Below are 21,190 nucleotides of genomic sequence, written 5' to 3'. Positions count from 1 at the left end.
ACAGCTACGTGAGTAAGATGGGTATCGAGGGATATGGACCAAATGCGGGCAATTGGGACTAGTTTAGTGGTAAAAACTGGGCGGCATGGACAAAGGGCCTGTTTCCATGCTGTAAACCTCCATGACTCTTTGACTGTATAAGTTTTATTTTGGACAAATGAAGCGTACCATGTAAATCAGGAAACAGAGGTCAGGGCTTTCCTTATTTTAATACACTGCTTTAATGATTGGGTAAGTCACCTAACTGCACATCTTAAAAAAAATAAAAGTATTTGAATTGCAGATTTAAAAATAGAATCCCTACAGTGCAGAAGGAGGCCAATCAGCCCATCGACAACAATCCCACCCAGGCCCTCTCACCATACCCCCACATATTTACCCCGCTGACACTAAGGGGCAATTCAGCATGGCCAATCAACCTAATCTTTGGACTGTGGGAGGAAACCGGAGCACCTGAAGGATGCAGACATAGGGAAAATGTGCAAACTCCACACAGTCACCCGAGGCCAGAATTGAACCCGGGTCCCTGGTGCTGTGAAGCAGCAGCACTAACCACCGTGCCACCCTCTGTCAGAAGGAGTGATCTGCAACTCAGGCGCGTTCCAAGTTTGAATATTGTTTTTTCACAAGCACATGAAAATTATTATTCCTTCCACATCCCCCCCTCCTTCCCCCCCACCAGCCTGTCTGTTAATGCAGCATTCTGTACAGTATTTAAGTACTTCATTGTAAATGAGAATACTATAGTGGCAGTCCAATATTGGTTATCATTTAATTTGTATGTAATTTTCTTCAGCATTTTCGACCCATTGATGAATGGCATTAATTAGATTTGTACTGTGCCGCAGCAGCTTAAACCTAATGATGCAAGACAAATACTGAACAAATGACATTTTTATTTTGAAGGTCATGGATGCTAATAGATGGCAAGTGACTGACGGCCAGGGTATAAAGCGGGCGCAACTCTCTCACAGTCTGTCGGGTGACCGCAGCCAAATGAGCATTAACAACACAGAAGCCAGGAAGCCTGTGCCGCCTTTGTATTACTGGACTGCACCAAAATCATATTTGGGTAATAAGGTAAAGCGATATTTTTTTTAAGAAAGGGGTTGTAAATGAGGTTGCCATGAAGAAAACAGCAGGGAATTATAGGCTCCCCAAGCTTCAGAAAGACGCAGGGTTTGAACATGTCCCTTCTGTTTTACAGGGAATCAGTGTACGTTCATACACAGGGAAACATTCTCTGCAGACAAAGGGACATATTCAAGACTTGTGCCCTTTTTTGAATTGCCCGGGAACTTAGGGAAGTACAATCCCCTATTGCTCTCTCCATGAGGATGCCTGAGGCCAATCAGGCCCGACTTGCCAACAAGTCATTTCAAATTTGGCATTCTTGTGTTTGTCCTGATGAGTGCAAGACAAAAAACTTTGGCAACATTCCTCTCCTTTCAGTAGTCCTCACTTGTTATTGTGAAAGCTGCTATATAAATGAAGTCCTTCTTTTCTCTTCCTTCCCAGTTGACTGCCTATGGAGGCCATCTGAGGTTCACTGTATTGTATGATTTTCCAATGGAAAGCACTGAGAATGAGCTGACCTCCAATATCGATGTCATTATTGAGGTAAGGAGACTGCAAGCAATAACCAATTCAATTAAACTGATTGCACCATGAGGCAGCTCCCAAACCATGAGGCTGGAGATCTGTGCACATTGCATACGCCCTCACTGGGTGCAGTTGATCTGACTGACACTCAAAGGGTGACTCAGGACAGAATGGAGAACCAGACACGAACAGGCATGGGGTGGAGATAGCGCTAAAACATAGTTTCTTTTAAAAAAATTTACTCCATCCTTAAAGTTACAAAGCCAGTGCTCAGAATGGTCTGGGCGATGCCAAGTCCAATCTTTGCTTCTTCCAAAAACCAAATTAAAACGGAATTCACTTCATCGACCCCACAAAAGAGGCAAACAAGTATCAAACTGATAAGATAAGGCATTGCACTCCATCTTGGGCTTGACCTGACACTCGACCTTAGCCAAAAGGCTGAGAAGCGCTGAGGCCTCAAAGAATCCCCATAGTGCAGAAGAGACCATTCAGTCCATTGAGTCAGCACCAACTGTCTGGCAGACAATCTTGAGTTACAAGTTATAAGGGAGGCTGGATAGACTGGGACTTTTTTCCCTGAAGTGTAGGAGGCTTAGGGGTGATCTTATAGAGGTCAAAAAATAATGAGCAACATAGATCAGTGAGATAGTCAGTATCTTTTCCCAAAGGTCTAAAGCTTTCCATGCTGTAAACTTCTGTAATTCTCCCTAGGCCCTCTTCTCCATCCTATCCCCATAACCCCATAAATTTCCCCATGGCTAATCCATCTAACCCACACACCTTGGGGCACTAACGGGCAATTTAGCATGGTTAGTCCACCTAACCAACACATATTTGGAATGTGGGAGTCTGAAACTAGAGGGCATATGCTTAAGGAGAGAGGGGAGACATCCAAATTGCCCAAAAGGGCAGCCTTTTCACACAGGGGTTGGTGAGTGTCTAGAACAAGCTGCCAGAGGTAGTAGTAGAAGCGGGTACAATTTTGACTTTTGGAAAGCATTTAGACAGTTACATGGGTATGATGCGTATAGAGAGATATGGGCCAAAGGCAGGCAATTGGAACTAGCTTGATAGTTTAAAAAAAAAAGGCAGCATGGACAAGTAGGGCCAAAAGGCCTGTTTCCATGCTGTCAACCTCTATGACTCTACCTAGGTCCTCTTCTCCACCCTATCCCCATAACCGCACAAACATCCCATGGCTAATCCATCTAACCCACACATCTTGGGATACTAATGGGCAATTTAGCATGGTCGATCCACCTAACCTGCACATACTTGGACTGTGGGAGGAAACCCACACAGACATAGGGAGAACATGCAGACCCCATACAGATAGCCACCCAATGCCAGAACCAAACCAGTGAATGGGTGTAAATTGAGAGAGGTGGATACTCAACAAAACCTTGCATCAGTGCATCAGTCGCTGAAAATAAGTGCACATGTACAGCAAGCAATAAAGGAGGCAAATGGAATGTTGGCCTTCATAGCGAGAGGATATGAGTATAGGGATAGGAATGTTTTGCTGCATTGGTGAGGCCACACCTAGAGTATTGTGTGCAGTTTTGGTGTCCTTATCTGAGGGAGGATGTCCTTGCAATAGAGGGAGTACAGCGAAGGTTTACCAGGCTGGGATCCCTGGGATGGCAGGTCTGTCATATGAGGCGAGACTTTTAAGTTGGTTAGGGTTATATTCACCAGAGTTTAGAAAAGTGAGAGGGAATCTCATAGAAACTTATAAAATTTTAGCAGGGTTAGACAGAGTAGATTCAGAAAGAATGTTCTTGATGGTGGAGGAATCCAGAACTAGGGGTCATCGTTTGAGGATAAGGGATAAGCCTTTTAGAACTGAGTTGAGGAGAAATTTCTTCACCCAGTGGGTGGCGAATGTGTGGAATTCACTACCACAGAATGTAGTTGAGGTCCAAATGTTGTGTGATGTCAAGAAGAAATTTGATTTAGCTCTTGGGGCTAAAGAGATCAAGGGATATGGGGAGAAGGTGGGATCAGGATATTGAATTTGATGATCAACCATGATCAAAATGAATGGCGGAGCAGGATTGAAGGGCCAAATGACCTACTCCTGCTTCTAGTTTCTATGTTTCTAACCCGGGTCACCGGTGCTGTGAGGCAGCAGTGCTCACCGCTGTGTTGCCACACTGTCTAAGAGTATGACTACATTCCCAGAAACGTTACACGGAGGTACCAAATATGTTTACTTCGTGTAAAACATTCTCACATCCGGGAAGTAAATTGGACACAGTTTGAAGTGTGGTTTTTATTGTCGCAGTAATTCATATACAGAATTATCTTATTAAGCAAAAGTGAACCCGTAGGATTTACATAGTTAATCATTTACAATAACAGCCTGCTTAATCCTGGTAAACTCTCATGTGGTGAATCTCATTAACACCCCCTTTGTTGATGCCGGAAGGCTTTAATGTCCTTTCATAAACATTATTGAGCGCCAAACACTTGGAGCATACTGATAGCTGGCAGGGGCAGAGAAACTGCCTGAACGCCCGAATTAGCAAAATAACACAAACATTGGTGACTTGCGAGACTGTAATCTAATCTCAGGGATTAATTGCTGTAAATTGATTAAATTCCCTCTTGCGATTTATTGAACCGAAGCCCTTGATTAGATTACAGATAGCACGCTGGCTAAACAGGACTAATTACAAGAGCAGAGTCTCATCAAGGGGTTCAAACGATGACATTAGCAATGAAAGCAACTTGCTTCGTCACCCAAAATGCCCAGTTGGATTATTTTCATTGAAGTTGCTCACTTATGATCATTTTTTATCACGTAGGGTTTGCTTTTCAGCCCCAAAGTTATGCGTTACAGCCCCCACGAAAAGAATTCAGCGCATAACCTTGGCTGGCACTCCATCGCAATACTCTGGGCAGGATGTTCCGGCCCCGCTCACCCCAAGACCAGGAAAATCCCACTCGAGGTCAATAGACCTTTCCGTGGTCCGTCCCTCACCTGCTACAATTCCCATAGCAGGCCAAACAGGAAAATTTGCCTCTGAGTCAGAATCAGACACGCTGTCTGTCAGCTAGGGTGTCAAACTCATGATAAGAACTGTGAGCTCTGATGAAGGATCATCCAGACTCAAAACATTGGCTCTATTCTCTGTCCACAAGTGCTGTCAGAGCTGCTGAGATTTCCCAGCATTTTCTGTTTATGTTAAACCTGGAGTGCTTTGCTATTCCAGTTGTTCAGATGACTATGACTGTCAATAAACTGTGGGCGGCATGGTGGAACAGTGTTAGCACTGCTGCCTCACAGCGCCTAGGTTTGATTCCAGCCTTGGGTGATGTGTGAAGTCTGCACATTCTCCACATGTCTGCATGGGTTTCCTCCAGGTGCTCAGGCTTCCTCCCACAGTCCAAAGATATGTGGGTTAGGTGGATTGGCCATGCTAAATTGCCCCTTAGTGTCCCAAAATGTGTAGGTTAGAGGGATTGGCGGGGTAAATATGTGGGGTTACAGGGCTAATGCCTGGGTAAGGGATGCTGGCCTTCATCGCGAGGGGGATTGAATATAAAAGTAGGGAGGTCTTGCTGCGGCTGTATAGGGCATTGGTGAGGCCGCAGCTGGAGTACTGTGTGCAGTTTTGGGCGCCGTACTTACGCAAGGATATTTTGGCCTTGGAGGGAGTGCAGAGGAGGTTTACTAGGCTGATACCGGAGTTGAGGGGGTTGAGCTATGAGGAGAGGCTGAATAGATTAGGCTTGTACTCGTTAGAGTTTAGAAGAATGAGGGGAGATCTCATTGAGACGTATAAGATGATGAATGGGATGGATAGGATAGAGGTGGAGAGACTCTTCCCGCTCAGAAAGGGTAGTAGGACTAGGGGGCACAGCCTCAGGATAAAGGGGGGGCGGTTTAGAACAGAGTTGAGGAGGAACTTCTTCACTCAAAGAGTGGTGAATCTCTGGAATTCTCTGCCCGTTGAAGTGGTGGAGGCTGCCTCGCTAAATATTTTTAAGACGCGGGTTGATGGGTTTTTGATAAGCGAGGGGATTAAGGGTTATGGGGAGAGGGCGGGAATGTGGAACTGAGCCACGACAGATCAGCCATGATCTTATTGAATGGCGGGGCAGGCTCGAAGGGCTAGATGGCCTACTCCTGCTCCTATTTCTTATGTTCTTATGTTCTTACTGTGGAGTCAATGGGCCGAATAGCCTCCTTCTGCACTGTAGGGAGTGTGTGGTACAATAGCTCCCCCATTGCTTGCGTTGTCTGCTCCAGATTCAGTAGTGAGGATGTTTGAAAGTTCATTCAGCTTTCTCTGAGGTGTGGGCTATCACCAGTCCCTCCTCCCCTGACTACCTTTGCAACTCTCCCCTCTCCCTTTTGTTAACCAGCAAGGTTTATATTAAAATTGCCCCTAATCCTTCTAAATTACACATCTCAGGACACTAAGGGGCAATTTTAGCGTGGCCAATCAACCTAACCCGCACACCTTTGGACTGTGGGAGGAAACCAGAGCACCCGGAGGAAACCCATGTGGACACGAGGAGAATGTGCAAACTCCACACAGACAGTGACCCAAGCCGGGAATCAAACCCAGATTTAATCCAATTAGCATTGATTATGATGGTGAAGGGTAAACAGTGATATTTAACAGGACTTAAATTTGTCAACATTATCTCACAGAGCACATTTTGCTTCATTTGCCAACATTAAAGTAGCTTTTACATTCAACCTGACTTATTGGTTTCCATTTGCAAGGGGAGAAATATATTTCTCCTCGAATCATAGAATCCCTATAGTGCAAAAGGAGGCCATTCAGCCCATCGAGTCTGCACCGACAACAATCTCACGCCAGGTCCTATCCCCACAACCTCACACATTTACCCCGCTTATCCTTCTGACCTACACATCCCAGGACACTAAATGATAATTTAACATGGTTAATCAACTAACCAGCATGCCTTTGGACTGTGGGGGGAAACTGGAGCAACTGGAGGAAACCCATGCAGACACAGGGAGGACATGCAATCTCCACACAGATAGTGACCCAAGCTGGGAATTGAACCTGGGTTCACTGGGGCTGTGAGGCAGCAGTGCTAACCACTGTGCCACGTGCCACCCCCATACTCCACCCTCCTGTGTCGAGATCACGTTGAGACTCAACATCATCATAGTATCTGGGTGTTGTCTGCAGTACAGATTTGGCTGCCAGGATCTTTTGCCTACCAAAGAGACTATCTTGCAAAAAATCTTTCTGAGATCTTTACTTTTTTGCACCATTTTGGTTTGGTTAACTCACACCACGGTGCCAAGGTAGCCATTGTCCGAACTTCTTTGTACTGGTCACCATATTACAGGAAGGGCAGAATTGCTCTGAAGAGAGTGTGGTTTGCAACAGTGTCGCCCGGGCTAGAAAAGTGATGTTATGAGGAGAGATTGGATAGGTTGGTGTTAATTTTCCATGGAATAATGAAGGCTGAGGGGTGACTTGATAGAGGTGTACAAAATTATGAGGGGAAGAGATAGGATGGAGAGGATAAAATTGTTTCCCTTGGTGGGAAATTCTAGAACCACGGACGTACATTCAAGATAAGCAGCAGTAGGGGACATGAGGAACTTTTTTATGCAGAGGGTGATGAGCATCTGGGATTCGCTGCCCACTTTGTGGTGGAGGCAGAGACCTAAACTCTTCTAAACAGTACTTGGGTCTGTACCTCAAGTGCTATAAGCTACAGGACAGTGTGGCAGCACAGTCGTTAGCACTGCTGCCTCACAGTGCCAGGATCGCAGGTTTGATTCCCGGCTTGGATCACTGTCTGTGTGGAGTTTGCACATTCTCCCCGTGTCTGCATGGGTTTCTTTCCACAGTTCAAAGATGTGCAGGTTAATGGATTGGCTATGCTAAATTGCCCATTAGTGTCAGGGGGTACTAGCTAGAGTAAATGCATGGGGTTATGAGGATAGGGCCTGGGTGGGATTGTGGCCAGTGCAGACTCGATGGACTGAATGGCCTCTTTTTGCACTGTAGGGATTCTATAATTCCATAATCTAACCTTGTACTGTCTTGCAATATGAAGGAGGTGTTTGCATTATTAGAGCCTTCACGAGAAGTGTAAAACTGTGTGCTGCAGGGATTCACATCAATGGAAAAAAACCCCATGAAGCTATTCCTTCCAATCTCTGGGCCGACATTGTTTCATGGCCCCTATGAAGAATAAATTAAATGGCTATTTGTCTCCATGGTCTTGCTGCATGCAAGGTAGCTGTTACACTTCCACACATTGCAAGAGTTTATTGCCATTTCCCTGTTTAAGGCTTTATGTTATTGTATAATGATTCATGTAATCATTGCGCCATTCTGACCAGAATATAATATTTTCCCACTGTGATGCAGAAGATGCTCTCACTTATTGTACAAGCTGACTGTGCACATTTTGATCATTCAGGGTGGTGGTCGAACACTGAGCACAGGGTTTGAAGGTCTCCTGCTCCAACCGTACCAGGAACAATTGGTTGCTGTTCCATTTCTACCCGAGAACTTTGTGGACATGAACACCAATAGTGCAATAGACCGAGATCAACTCATGATGGTTCTCGTAAATGTAACACGCCTGCAGATCAGAGCCACGTACAATGTTGCCCGAAAGGCTGTGTACAGGTGAGCATACACTTTCAGCAAGTATAAAGGATGACACAATGTCAAAAGAAGTGGTGTGGAGAATTGTTACAAGGTCAGGGCCTTGAGTTCACTACTCCCTTGGAGAAGGTGGTGCCTGTTAAACGAGAATGTGGTTTCATGTGGTCTTTCATACACTGTAGAAGCATGCCCATATTGCAAACATTTAGCTGTTATATTGCATAACTAAAGGCTGCAATAACCCTTGTGATCTGAACCTGAATGGTCTCATTGTCCACATTTTAAAGTAAAGGTGGAACAAGTACCCAGTGTGATAAGGATAGATGTGATTTTTTTAAGCTGCTGTGCTTCACAACAAGTGAATGGGGAGAGCGCCACTTATGATTGGAAAGAATACAAAATAACAGACAAGCTGCATGTCCCTGTAGCAGTGGGACATTGAGTAGCATCCCAGTGACATAGTGGCTCAGTGGTTAGCCTCAGTGAGTCAGCGACCTGGGTTCAATTCCTGGCTTGGGTCATTGTCTGAGTGGAGTCTGTATGTTCTCCCTGTGTCTGTGTGGGTTTTCTCTGGGCGCTCTGTTTCCTCTCACTGTTCAAAGATGTGCTGGTTAGGCGCATTGACCATGCTAAATTCTCCCTTGGTGTACCCAAGCAGGCACTGGAGTGTGGTGACTAGGAGATTTTTTTGAAATAACTTCATTGCAGTATTAATGTAAGCCTACTTGTCGCAATAAATAAACTTTAAAAACTTAAACTTAAGAAGAGTTTTCCCTGTACAAAGTGTTTGTAAGTGATGAGACAAGTAAATCAGTTGTTTGTTAGTCTGTTGGGTAAGAACATCAAAGCACGTTTGATTAATATTTTAACTGCCTGTTGTCACAATGAATTTCTCAACTCCCCTGAATACAATTTGCTTTAAAAGCCTCGAGATGTAAAAACTATATATTTTCCCTGTGTGAAATATTAGTCAAAAATTCTGATTTATATTTTTGAATTTGCCGGGTGTTAATGAAGCATTATCGTACCAGGGAACTTTTAGACACTAATTCTTTCGGTGGGAAATGGTCCTTCAAGAGTTATATTTGAATGGTATCTTCAAGATATTGAATTGTATTTGAAAGCTTACCCCAGTGTGATGCAGTGATTGCAGTATTTTAACTAGCAGCCCAGTGGCCATGAGATCAAATCCCACCAGAGTACATTGTGAAAATCAGTTCAATAAATCGGGTAGCTTGAGGGATTACACAAGAAATAATGTTTGCGGGAGTTGCCATATTATTGTAAAAACAGAACTGGTTTATGAGAGGTGTCTCTCCTTCTCAATTTGGCCTCCACGAGGTATAATTCCATCCCATAACCTTTAATGGCTGCTGAGAGTGAGACTTGCAAAAAAAGATTTACAAGAATGTTACCAGGACTGGAAGGTTTGAATTATAAGGAGAGGCTGAATAGGCTGCGACATTTTTTCCCTGGAGTGTAAGAGGATGAAGGGTGACCTAATAGAGGTTTATTAAAATTGCGAAAGCATTAGTAAGGTGAATAGCCCAGGTCTTTTCTCCAAGGTAAGGGAGTCTAAAACTAGAGGGCATAAGTTTAAGTTTATTTATTAGTGCACAAGCAGGCTTACATTAACACTGCAATGAAGTTACTGTGAAAATCCCAAAGTCGCCACACTCCGGCACCTGTTCAGGTAAACTGAGGGAGAATTTAGCATGGCCAATGCACCTAACCAGCACATCTTTCAGACTGTGGGAGGAAACCGGAGCACCCGGAGGAAACCCACACAGACACGGGGAGAATGTGCAGATTCCGCACAGAAAGTGACGCAAGCTGGGAATACATTACCAGCTTCTCAGGCTAAAGAGAGGAAGTGCCTTCTCTTTATCGAGTCAGCTTTTATTTGTCCATCTCCTCAGTTTATCCCAACCCTCTCTTTCATTATTCCCTTTCAGTCTGAACTGACTCCTTTCCTCCCATCCACACCGTGAAGCAAATTCTCCAACCTCTTTCCTCTCCATCACAGCCATCCACCCGCTTTTCTTTTCTCTGCTGTCCATTCCCCTTCACCACCCAACCCAGTTCTTCCTTCTCATCCATTTTGTCCCTCCTCCCTTTCCGTGCTTCCTGGGGCACCCAGCTACAATCTCCACAATCGCTGTGCATTCTGTCCGCTTTATCATGGTTTTTGACCTATCCCCATTGACATGTAATTTCTCCTGGTCCTTTGCAGGACCATTCATTTCATCCCTCAGTATTTATTTCCCTTACTAAGCCTCTTCTCCCAAATCCACTTGATGACACCCTAGACACGTCTCTAAGCATTTCTCCCACTGGCCAAGTTTGCTGACTCTGTAGACTGCAGGCAGGAATTGTTGTTCTTGTAACATCATGACCTACGGTGCACAGAAAGCATTAAACCTGCCCATGCTGACTGTACACAAGATTGAACCACGCACTCCCTCTGCATCCAAAGTGTAAGGGCAGGATTTTACAACCTCGCGCTGTAGTACAATTTTACCTTTTAAAAAAGCATTTAGACAGTTACATGGGTAAAGAGGGATGTGGGCCAAATGCGGGCAACTGGGACTATCTTAATGGTAAAAATTGGGCAGCATGGACAAGTTGGGCCGAAGGGCCTGTTTCCATGCCATGACAAAATAGTGCAATAGAGAAGTGGGAACTCTCTGGCTTGTTAGTCACCAGAATCGGGAGGAGTGGATTGAGGCAGGGCTGCGGGGGATGAAGTTACACAGTTTAATTTGTCCTCTCTGGTTTAAGTAGGCATTGGTTATATTTTTCTTTAAAAACCCAAAATTGATGCACTTCACCATTTTAATCCGTTACAACGATGTGAATTATCCCAATTTTTGTACTTTCAGGCTGAGCTCTGTCACCTTGGACGTCGCAAACCCCAATGCCATCGACATTCTTCCAGCAGTGGATGTGGAACACTGTGAATGCCCACCAGGTTACTCTGGCATTTCCTGTGAGGTAACTACCAGAAGGATGTGGAGACTTTGGAGAGGGTACAGAAAAGATTTACCAGGATGTTGCCTGGTATGGGGGGCATTAACTATGAGGAGAGATTGGAGAAACTTGGTTTGTCCTCACTGGGACAACGGAGGCTGAGGGGCGACCTGATAGAGGTCTACAAGATTATGAGGGGCATGGACAGAGCAGATAGTTAGAGGCTCATCCCAGGGTGGAAGAGTCAATTACCAGGGGGCATGGGTTTAAGGTGCGAGGGGCAAGGTTTAAAGGAGTTGTACGAGGCATGTTTTTTACACAGAGACTGGTGGGTGCCTGGAACTCGCTGCTGGGGGAGGTAGTGGAAGCAGGTACGATAGTTAATCTTAAGGGGCATCTTGACAAATTCATGAATAGGATGGGAATAGAGAGATATGTTTCCCGGATGGGTAGGGGGTTTTAGTTTCAGATGGGCAGCATGGTCACTGCAGGTTTGGAGGGCCGAAGGGCCTGTTCCTGTGCTGTAATTTTCTTTGTTCTTTGTAATAAAGAAAACCCTTATCATTTGGTTACATCCTCACAGCAATATTGCTAGTGTCAGATAGAGGACATCAAAAGAAAATTGGCTCTTCTGTGGCAGACAAACTTATGCATTTAGAATTCAGAACGTCTTTCAAAACTCCCTCCCTTCCCAAGTATAGGTAGATCACCAGTCATAAATGCAAAAATGATAAACATAAAAAGATATGGCCGGAATATTACCACTGTTCACGTTGACAGGATTTTCCCCTCCCGCTGCAGTGAACGGAGATCTGGCTGGATGCAAAATTCTCTAACCTCACCGCAGCAGGAGCGTGGCATGAGCGGCAGATAAGATCGCGACCTAAGAGTTTTTATTGTCAAGAGCTAGGAATGACACACGCATGTACATTATCCAAACAATAAACACATCTTCCATTCTGATATCCTGGCAACTTTAATTTGATCTGTGTTTTGCCAAAACAGATTTCCTAATGCATGATGTTTCGAATCAAAATATTTTGGTCATTTTCCCTCTTCGAGTTTTCTTCTACGTGTTTACCTTCCTTATTGCTGCAGAGTACGTGATAATATTGACCAGTGATGGGCAATCAAGACCAGTGAGTGGTCCGAAGGAGTGGCCCTCCTTCATCTCTATGGCCCACAAGATTGAAATCAGGCTTGCTCACTGACCATCGCCCCATCAATAAGATTGAATACGTTTAGTACACGCCCAAATATTTTATAGCAAGTTGTAAAAAATGCTTAGTCATTGTTATATTAGTGGAACCATCATCAAATTCAAATATGTACGCTAGAATTCTACTGCCCCGCCCGCCATGGAATCAAAGTGGACAAGGAGCGAGCAACGGAATCGTCCGTTGACCTTGGATGGGAATTTCCAGTCTCGCTCAAGGCCCTTACACTATGGACAGTGAGGGAATGCACAGTTCTCATGCCGGCGGGTTGGGAAAACCCTACTGGCGTGAACGGTGGTAACATTCCGGTCGTATCTTTTTGTGTCTATCATTTTTGCATTCATGACTGGTGACCTGCCTATACTTGAGAAGGGAGGGAGTTCTGAAAGATGATAAATTCTAAATGCATAAGTTGTCTGCCACAGAAGAGCCAATTTTCTTTTGATGCCCTCTATCTAACACTAGCAGTATCGGTGTGAGGACATAACCAAATGATGAGGGTTTTCTGTATTACAAAGAACAAAAACAATTACAGCACAGGAAGAGGCCGTTTGGCCCTCCAAGCCTGCACCAGCCATGCTGCCCGTCTGAACGTAAACTCCCTACCCTTGCGGGAACCATATCCCTCTATTCCCATTCAGCTCTCACAATCAGCATGCACCTCACTTCACTTACCCTTGCTTTATGTGTGTATTACTTCAGCCAAAACGATAGGGAAAAAACAACGCAGACAGAAATCGCGGAATGTGGCAACCCAGGATGAAGGGGAAAAAAAGTCAGGAGCCATGGTGGGAATAGAACCCGTGTCCCCAGAACATTACCTTGGGTCTAGTGGATTACTGGCCCAGTGACAATACCACTACACCATTGTCTCCCCAGTAAGACAAATTGGGCTTTGCATGATTTGCCCTGCTCCAGTGAATTCTGCCTGAATGTTTGTCAAAGATTTGCCTAATAGTGTGTCCAGAACTCTGTTCCACCGCTTCACTGAGAATGTTACCATTTAAGCAATTTACCTTTCAACAACAAAGGGTCATTGTGACATGTCAAATGTACATGGAGTCACGTGGCCGTAACGACTTGCAAATTAAATCGAGCGAGTATCTCATTCATGTCAACCTGCTAACTTGTTCAATTCTAATTTGCGAACAAATGTTGGTGCTTAAGATTGTTCTCACCAAGGAAAAGTGGTCAATTTTATTGGAAATAGTATTCAGTATGTAATAGACTCTTTCACTGAGGTTATTGTTTGGATTATTTTCACAGATAATGGATTAGTTGCAATACTAATAGCAACATTTTGTGTATTCACAGCAGCTAAATAGCCTCCTCACACAATGGTGAAGCATGCCTTAATTTCTCAGTGTCTCAGATTTTGCTGAAATGTCATGACAAAGGATGCAATTTATGAAGCACATGCCTCCATTATTATCTTCCTGAATTTTAAGGCTTCGTTCCTGTGAACCTTCAGCCAGAGTTGGGTTGCAGAATCTTTCTATTGTATAATAGCCCTCATTTCACTCTTCTTGGTCTGAAAGCTCTAGCCTGTACCGAAGGTGGACAACTTGATTTTTTTCCATGATATGTGCTACATCTTTATTAAACCAATAACCAACAATATAAATTCTCAATAATACCGGTCACTTCATTTCCCTGCAAGTCAGAGTCCGTCTCGATGACCAATTCACCCTCGAGGCCTCTGTCCTAGACTTCAGAATGACTGAACAAATCATTCAAACCACTGCAGTGAAGATGTTCCTGTGGACTCTTCCTTTATACCTTTGTTTAGCTATATCTTTCTGCCATACAAATTACAGCCTGCGTTAGTCCATTCAAAGAATTAGTGCCACAATGGTTAGCACTGCCGCCTCACAGCACCAGGGACCCAGGTTTGATTCCTCTTGGGGCACTGTCTGTTTGGAGTCTGCACATTCTCTCCGTGTCTGTGTAGGTTTATTGTGGGTGCTCTGGTTGCCTCTCATAGTCCAAAAATGTGCGGATTAAGTGGATTTGTCTTGCTAAATTGCCCCTTGGTGTCAGGGGGAATTAGCTGGGGTAAATGAACAGTGACCACAAGTCCGTCTACTTTAGGATAAAAATGGAAAGGGACGAGTGCCGTCCAAGCGGGAGTGTGCTGAACTGGGGAAAGGCGAGCTATGGCAGGATGAGGAGGGAGCTGCAGCAAACTGACTGGGAGGGACTGTTAGCTGGCAAGTCCACGGTTGGCAAGTGGGAGGCTTTTAGGGACAAAATGAAATGGTTGCAGGGGAGGTTTGTTCCGGTTAAGCGAAAGGATGGGAAAGGTAGGATTAGAGAGCTGTGGATTACGGGGGATATTGAAGACTTGGTTAGGAAGAAGAGGGAGGCGTATGTTAGGTCAAAACAAATGGGTACGGAGTGTGCGCTGGAGGAACATAGAGAGAGTAGGAGGGAGCTAAATAAGGGGAATTAGAAGGGCGAAGAGAGGGCATGAGATGGCTTTGGCCGGTAGGATTAAGGATAATCCTAAGGCATTTTATTCCTATATTAGAGGCAAGAGAGTAGTTAGAGGGAAAATTGGTCCTCTTAGGGACAAGAGTGGAGAGTTGTGTATTGAGTCGGAGGGAATGGGGGAGCTCCTGAATGAATACTTTGCGTCGGTATTCACAAAGGAGAGGGGTTCGGAATCGTGCGGTCTCTTGGAGGGAGCGGAGGTTCAGTTGCAGGATATAGTTATTACGAGAGAGGAAGTGCTAGGGCTTTTAGGTAGCGTAAGGACGGATAAAGCTCCGGGGCCTGATGGTATTTATCCCAGGCTGCTTAGGGAGGCGAAAGATGAAATTGCTGGGCCTCTGGCGCACATCTTTGTCTCTTCTTTAGACACAGGTGAGGTCCCAGAAGACTGGAGGGTAGCAAGTGTGGTCCCGTTGTTCAAAAAAGGTAGTAGGGATAACCCTGGGAATTATAGGCCGGTGAGTTTGACGTCGGTGGTAGGGAAGTTAATGGAAAAAATACTTAGGGGTAGGATGTATGAGCATTTGGAGCGTTGCGATCTGATTAGGGATACGCAACATGGCTTTGTTAGAGGGAGGTCTTGCCTTACGAATCTGGTGGAATTCTTTGAGGAGGTGACAAAAACGGTTGACGATGGGAGAGCCGTTGATGTCATCTATATGGATTTCAGTAAGGCGTTTGACAAAGTCCCTCACGGTAGGCTGGTAGAAAAGGTTAAGGCGCATGGGATACGAGGCCAGGTAGTTAGGTGGATTGAGAACTGGTTGGGAAATAGGAGACAGAGGGTAGTTGTGGAGGGTACCTTGTCGGGCTGGAGGCCAGTGACCAGTGGTGTGCCGCAGGGCTCGGTACTGGGACCTCTCCTCTTTGTAGTCTACATAAATGACTTAGAAGAGGGAGTAGGTGGTGTGATCAGCAAGTTTGCTGATGACACCAAGATGGCAGGGTTGGCGGGTACAGAACTGGATTGTCAGGTGATACAACAGGATATAGATAGGTTGGTGCAGTGGGCAGATAGGTGGCAGATGGCATTTAATCCTGACAAATGCGAGGTGATGCATTTTGGAAGGAATAATGCAGAGAGGAGCTATGTGATAAAAGGTAGGCCGATTAGGAGTATAGACGTACAGAGAGACCTGGGAGTGCAGGTCCACAAATCCATGAAGGTTGTGTCACAAGTGGAGAACGTTGTTAGGAAGGCTTATGGGATGTTAGCCTTTATAGGAAGGGGCTTAGAGTATAAAAGCTGCCGTCTAATGCTTCAGTTATACAGAACGTTGGTTAGACCGCATTTGGAGTACTGCGTCCAGTTCTGGTCACCTTACTACCGGAAGGACGTGGAGTCTCTGGAAAGGGTGCGGAGGAGGTTTACCAGGATGTTGCCTGGCATGGGGGGACTGGGTTACGAGGAGAGACTGAGGAGACTGGGGCTATTCTCCTTGGAAAGAAGGAGATTGAGAGGGGACATGATAGAGGTATATAAGATACTGAAGGGAATAGATAGAGTTAATAGTGAGAGACTGCTCCCTAGACTGGGTACGAACACAAGAGGTCATCACTTAAGGGTGAGGGGGGGGAGGTATAATTTGGAGGTAAGAGGAAGGTTCTTTACACAGAGAGTTGTGGGGGTCTGGAATGCGCTACCGAGTAGGGTGGTGGAGGCAGGCACGTTGGACTCGTTTAAGATGCAGTTAGATAGGCACATGAGTGAAACGGGAATGGAGGGATATGGTAGGGGCTATTAAATAGGGTTAAACCTCGGGAGACACCGGAAGGGCAGGCTGTATAACTAATATGTTTTGTCTTTATTCCACAGGTGGAGGTCCACCTCGTGTCAAGCGAGGGGCATGCACACGGCGGGTTGTGCGTGGGCTGCTCTTGGAAGTCCAGGAGTGGCCTAGTACTTCGTGTCGGTGTGTGTGCTTGATCCTGGACCGATAGACGGGCTCCACAACAGCTCAGTGACTAGCACTGCTAGCTGTGCAGATACATGGATTTGGGCCTGTGTCTGTGGGAGTTTGCGCATTCTCCCTGTGGTTGCGTGGGTTTCCTCCGGGCGCTCCGGTTTCCTCCCACACCCCAAAGATGTGCTCTTAGGCTAATTGGTTTCCACCAAATTGACACTATTTCTTCCCTGAATCTGACTGAGTAGGGTCCCATTAGTAGACATGCAGGGTAGAATAGGTGTAGGGCGATGTGGCGGCGCGGGCTCGTTGGGCCGAAGGGCCTGTTTCCCGTGCTGGGTTGTTCTTTGTTCTTTGTTAATACATAGGGTTATGCAGATAGGGCCTGGATGGGATTGTGGTTGGTGCAGACTTGATGGACTGAATGGCCTCCTTCAACACTGCTGGATTCTATGATCTTGAACACTTCTATCAATCTCCAAAACTGAGAGAACTGCACATTCTCTCCGCGTCTGCATGGGTTTCTTCCGAGTGCTCCGGTTTCCTCTCACATTCTGAAAGATGTGCTGGTTAGGTACGTTGACCCAAACAGGTGCCGGAGTGTGGTGACTAGGGCATTTTTACAGTAATTTCATTGGAGTGCAATGAAAGCTTGTGACAGATAAATAAAGTTTCAAACTTTCAGAATGATGCATACTTATTGCCTCTGGGTCAAAGTTGTAAAAATGGAATAAGTGAGCTATTAGTGTTGATAGCCAGTGGCTTAACGCTGCTCCCAGCTCAGACCCAAACCAGGCCTCTGTGAGCACCATGGTAGGCTGCCCACAGCCTCTTAGCAGAATCACTCAGGGCTTTTCAGGGGTCCCTGTCTCACTGCTTCCAGCAAGTTAAAAGGATCCCCTCTTCCTCAGCCCTTTACTGTTCAAACTCACTGCGTTTGAACAGTCACCCATCCCAACTTTCCTTCATTTGGGAGTGCTGCACGGATGTTAGGCCCCAAGCTAAAAAGCAAGTTATTTTTCTTTCCCTCATTGGAGCCAGTACCCTGCCATCTAAGTTACCTTTAGGTAAGTGTCTGTAAAGATCTTCACCTGACTCTAACTTTGACATGCCCGTTGCTATTTTACATAGTGTATCAGCTGTATACAGGCCTACAAACTGATGGTATAGCGCCAAGACCCTGTTGACCAGTGGGTTAAGATTGATACCTCTTGTCTTGTAGGGACTGTTGACAGTGGGTGGCCTCTGGCCAACCGTTGTTCTGCCTGTTTGGTACAGATGGGTTATCCTCGTCAATACTGGGATCTCCCTGCTCCACCATCTGTAACTTTTACCTTGCATCATCAAGGCCACAGTGCAGTTCAGTTCAGTTCTCCAGATATCATTGGTCTGTGTTTACTTTCTATCTCAATATTACCACCTTGAGACAGACCCTGCACACAAGGTTACACCACAGCCGGTCTACATTTATTAGTACAACAGAAAGCAACAATTACGTGGTTACAGGGTGGCACGGTGGCACAGTGGTTAGCACTGCTGCCTCACAACGCCAGGGACCCGGGTTCACTCCCGGCTTGGGCCACTGTCTGTGTGGAATTTACACGTTCTCCCCATTGTCTGCATTGGGTTTCCTCCGGGTGGTCCAGTTTCCTCCCACAGCTGGTTAGGTGGATTGGCCATGCTAAATTGCCCCTTAGTGTCAGGGTCACTAGCTAGGGTAAATGCATGGGGTTGTGAGGACAGGGCCTGATGGGATTGTAGTCAATGCAGACTCGATGGGCCGAATGGCCTTCTTCTGCACTGTAGGATTCTACAGTTTAAAAGAAAGTGATCATGTATTAAAAAGATGATTGATACGATGGCTTAAATGGTGGCACAGTGGTCAGCACTGCTGTCTCATAGTGCTAGTGACTAGGATTTGCTTCCCAGCTTGGGTCACTGTCTGTGTGAAGTTTGCACATTCCCCCCATGTCTGCGTGGGGTTTCTTCCCACTGTTCAAAGATGTGCTGGTTAGGTGGATTGACCATGCTAAATTGTCCCTTAGTGTCAGGGGGAACTAGTGAGGGCAAATGCATGGGGTTATGGAGATAGGGCCTGAGTGGGATTGTGGTCAGTGCAGGCTCGATGGGGCGAATGGCCTCCTTTAGCACTGTAGGAATCTGTGATTCAGTGAAAGAAAATCTCGTGTGACACCCCATACCTTGTCTGATGTGGCACAATTCCAAGGTTAACATAAAAACAGAAAGAGCTGGAAAAGCCCCAGAGGTCTGACCGCATCAGTGGAGCGAGAAACGGAGTTAATGTTTCAGGCTGCTGATCTTTCAATAGAACTGGGAATAGTTAGAGCTGCAGTCAGTATTGAGATTTTTGATAAGCAGCAGCTCTCCTTGAAGCTGCAGCTACAGCTCCTTCTGTTAAAAGGGGAAAAATAACACTGCAACACTCACTTTTGGTAGTGCATGGAGAAGCATGAATGCTCCCCTCCACACTAAAGGGCCCCTTTGTGCTTCAAACCCCCCCAGCTTTAACAGCCCCATGTATGGGCATCATAGTGGCACAGTGATTAGCACTGCTGCCTCACAGCGCCAGGAACGTGGGTTCGATTCCCAGCTTGGGTAACTGTGTGGAGTCTGCATGTTCTCCCTGTGTCTGTGTGGGTCTCTTCCGAGTCTCCAGTTTCCTCCCACAATCCGAAAGATGTGTTGGTTGCATGCATTGGCCATGCTAAATTCTCCCTCTGTGCACCTGAGTAGGTGCTGGAGTGTGGCGACTAGGGGATTTTCACAGTTACTTCACTGAAGTGTTAATGTAAACCTATTTGTGTCACTAATAAATAGATGGAGCAGAGAAGACTGAGGGGTGACCTGATTGAGGTGTTCAAGATTATGAGGGGCATAAGCAGAGTGGATAGGGAGCAGCTGTTCCCTTTAGTCGAAGGGTCAGTTACGACAGGACACAAGGTGAAAGTGAGGGGTGGGAGGTTTAAGGGGGGATTTGAGGAAAAACTTTTTTAACCAGAGGGTGGTGACGGTCTGGAATGCACTGCCTGGTGGAGGCGGGATGCCTCACATCCTTTAAAAAGTACCTGGATGAGTACTCGGCACGCCATAACATTCAAGGCCAAGTTCTGGCAAGTGGGATTAGGTGGACAGATCGGGGCCTTTCATACATCAGTATAGACTCGATGGGCCGAAGGGCCTCTTTTGCACTGTAGGATTCTGTCATTCTGTGACTGCTCTTTGTTTGCCTGATGTCCTGACCTGGAAGTGACTGAGGGCCCCTCATTGATTCCATTGGAGGGGAAGCATGATCTCCTCTCTCATCTACGCAATGCACCTCCTAAATAAAATTTGGGTGACAGGAATCTTATGGCCCAAAGAAAATGACCTGAGCAATTTACTGTGCCATTATTGATGTATTTTCATTCATAAAATTCAGTTTTTACCCCGGTGAACATGACTTTCCAAAATAATACATTTCCCCATTTTGAAAAGACAATACATTTTCTTCTGGGGATAGGGGAACCTCATTTTCTGGCAGTGTTTTGGGGGGAAAGGCATTGGCTATTTCTAGAATTGTGCTGTTACTGAGGCGTAGTTTTCCCCCTCCTCCCAATAAAATGCACTCAGAAAATTGCCTACGTTTCACTTGGGGAAAAAAAATCAGAATCCAAGAGCAATCTTTGGAATTATTGCAAAGGCAAGGGATTGGAATATTACAAGACAGCTCTGCAGTGAGAATTTGGTACTTAGTTATTCTTTTTCAACAGTCTTGTATCTCAGGTTTCTATCGCGTTGATGGAATATTGTTTGGTGGCATCTGTCAACAGTGCGAATGCAATGGCCATGCCACAGAATGTGACACCAACGGCACCTGTCTGGTAAGTTCCGGTTGATGCGAATTATCTGACATGCAATTCTATATGAGGTGGAATGCTAAAAGCAGAACATTGTTATTAGGCTGGGCAGGAACCTTTTCTGGTATAATTTCACATCTCTTTGCACAATCCTCTTTAAACAAGGGTGGTACCCAGAAATGGCATCTTTGTTCGCAGCGTCTGGGTTACGTGACTTAAAGGGATTGTATTTTTGAGTGAAGTTCCACGCCAAGGTAAGGAAAGCGGAGAGTAACTGGCCAGGCCGAGATTAACAAACTTGTGGTCAAGCTCTGTGTATTTACAACCTTTAGATACGTTTTAGATTTTTTTTAATCCAGGGATCCGGGTTCAATTCCTGGCTTGGTTCACTGTCTGTGTGGAGTTTGTACATTCTCCCCGTGTTTGTGTTGGGAGTTCTCCAGTTTCCTCCCACAGTCAAAGATATGCAACTTTGGTTGATTGGCCATGATCAGTTGCCCCTTAGGGCAGAATTTCCAGCTCCA

General features: G+C 45.6%; 1 protein-coding gene across 1 annotated transcript in view; it reads left to right on the top strand.

The window, feature by feature from the left end:
• Nucleotides 1-21,190, top strand: part of lama1 (laminin, alpha 1) — a 314,737-nt gene that overhangs the window by 127,224 nt on the left and 166,323 nt on the right. Inside the window, exons 12-16 of the mRNA XM_080194636.1 lie at nt 907-1,080; nt 1,519-1,620; nt 8,035-8,246; nt 11,108-11,219; nt 20,580-20,690. Of these exons, the coding sequence (XP_080050762.1) occupies nt 907-1,080; nt 1,519-1,620; nt 8,035-8,246; nt 11,108-11,219; nt 20,580-20,690 (711 nt within the window). The remainder of the gene's footprint in view (nt 1-906; nt 1,081-1,518; nt 1,621-8,034; nt 8,247-11,107; nt 11,220-20,579; nt 20,691-21,190) is intronic.

Source organism: Carcharhinus amblyrhynchos, chromosome 8, assembly GCF_965287045.1.
Source record: "Carcharhinus amblyrhynchos chromosome 8, sCarAmb.v2.hapA, whole genome shotgun sequence".
Classification (NCBI taxonomy): Eukaryota; Metazoa; Chordata; class Chondrichthyes; order Carcharhiniformes; family Carcharhinidae; genus Carcharhinus; species Carcharhinus amblyrhynchos.
The sequence above is the reverse complement of the archived record's forward strand: the minus strand, read 5'-3'. Positions and strand labels throughout refer to the sequence as shown.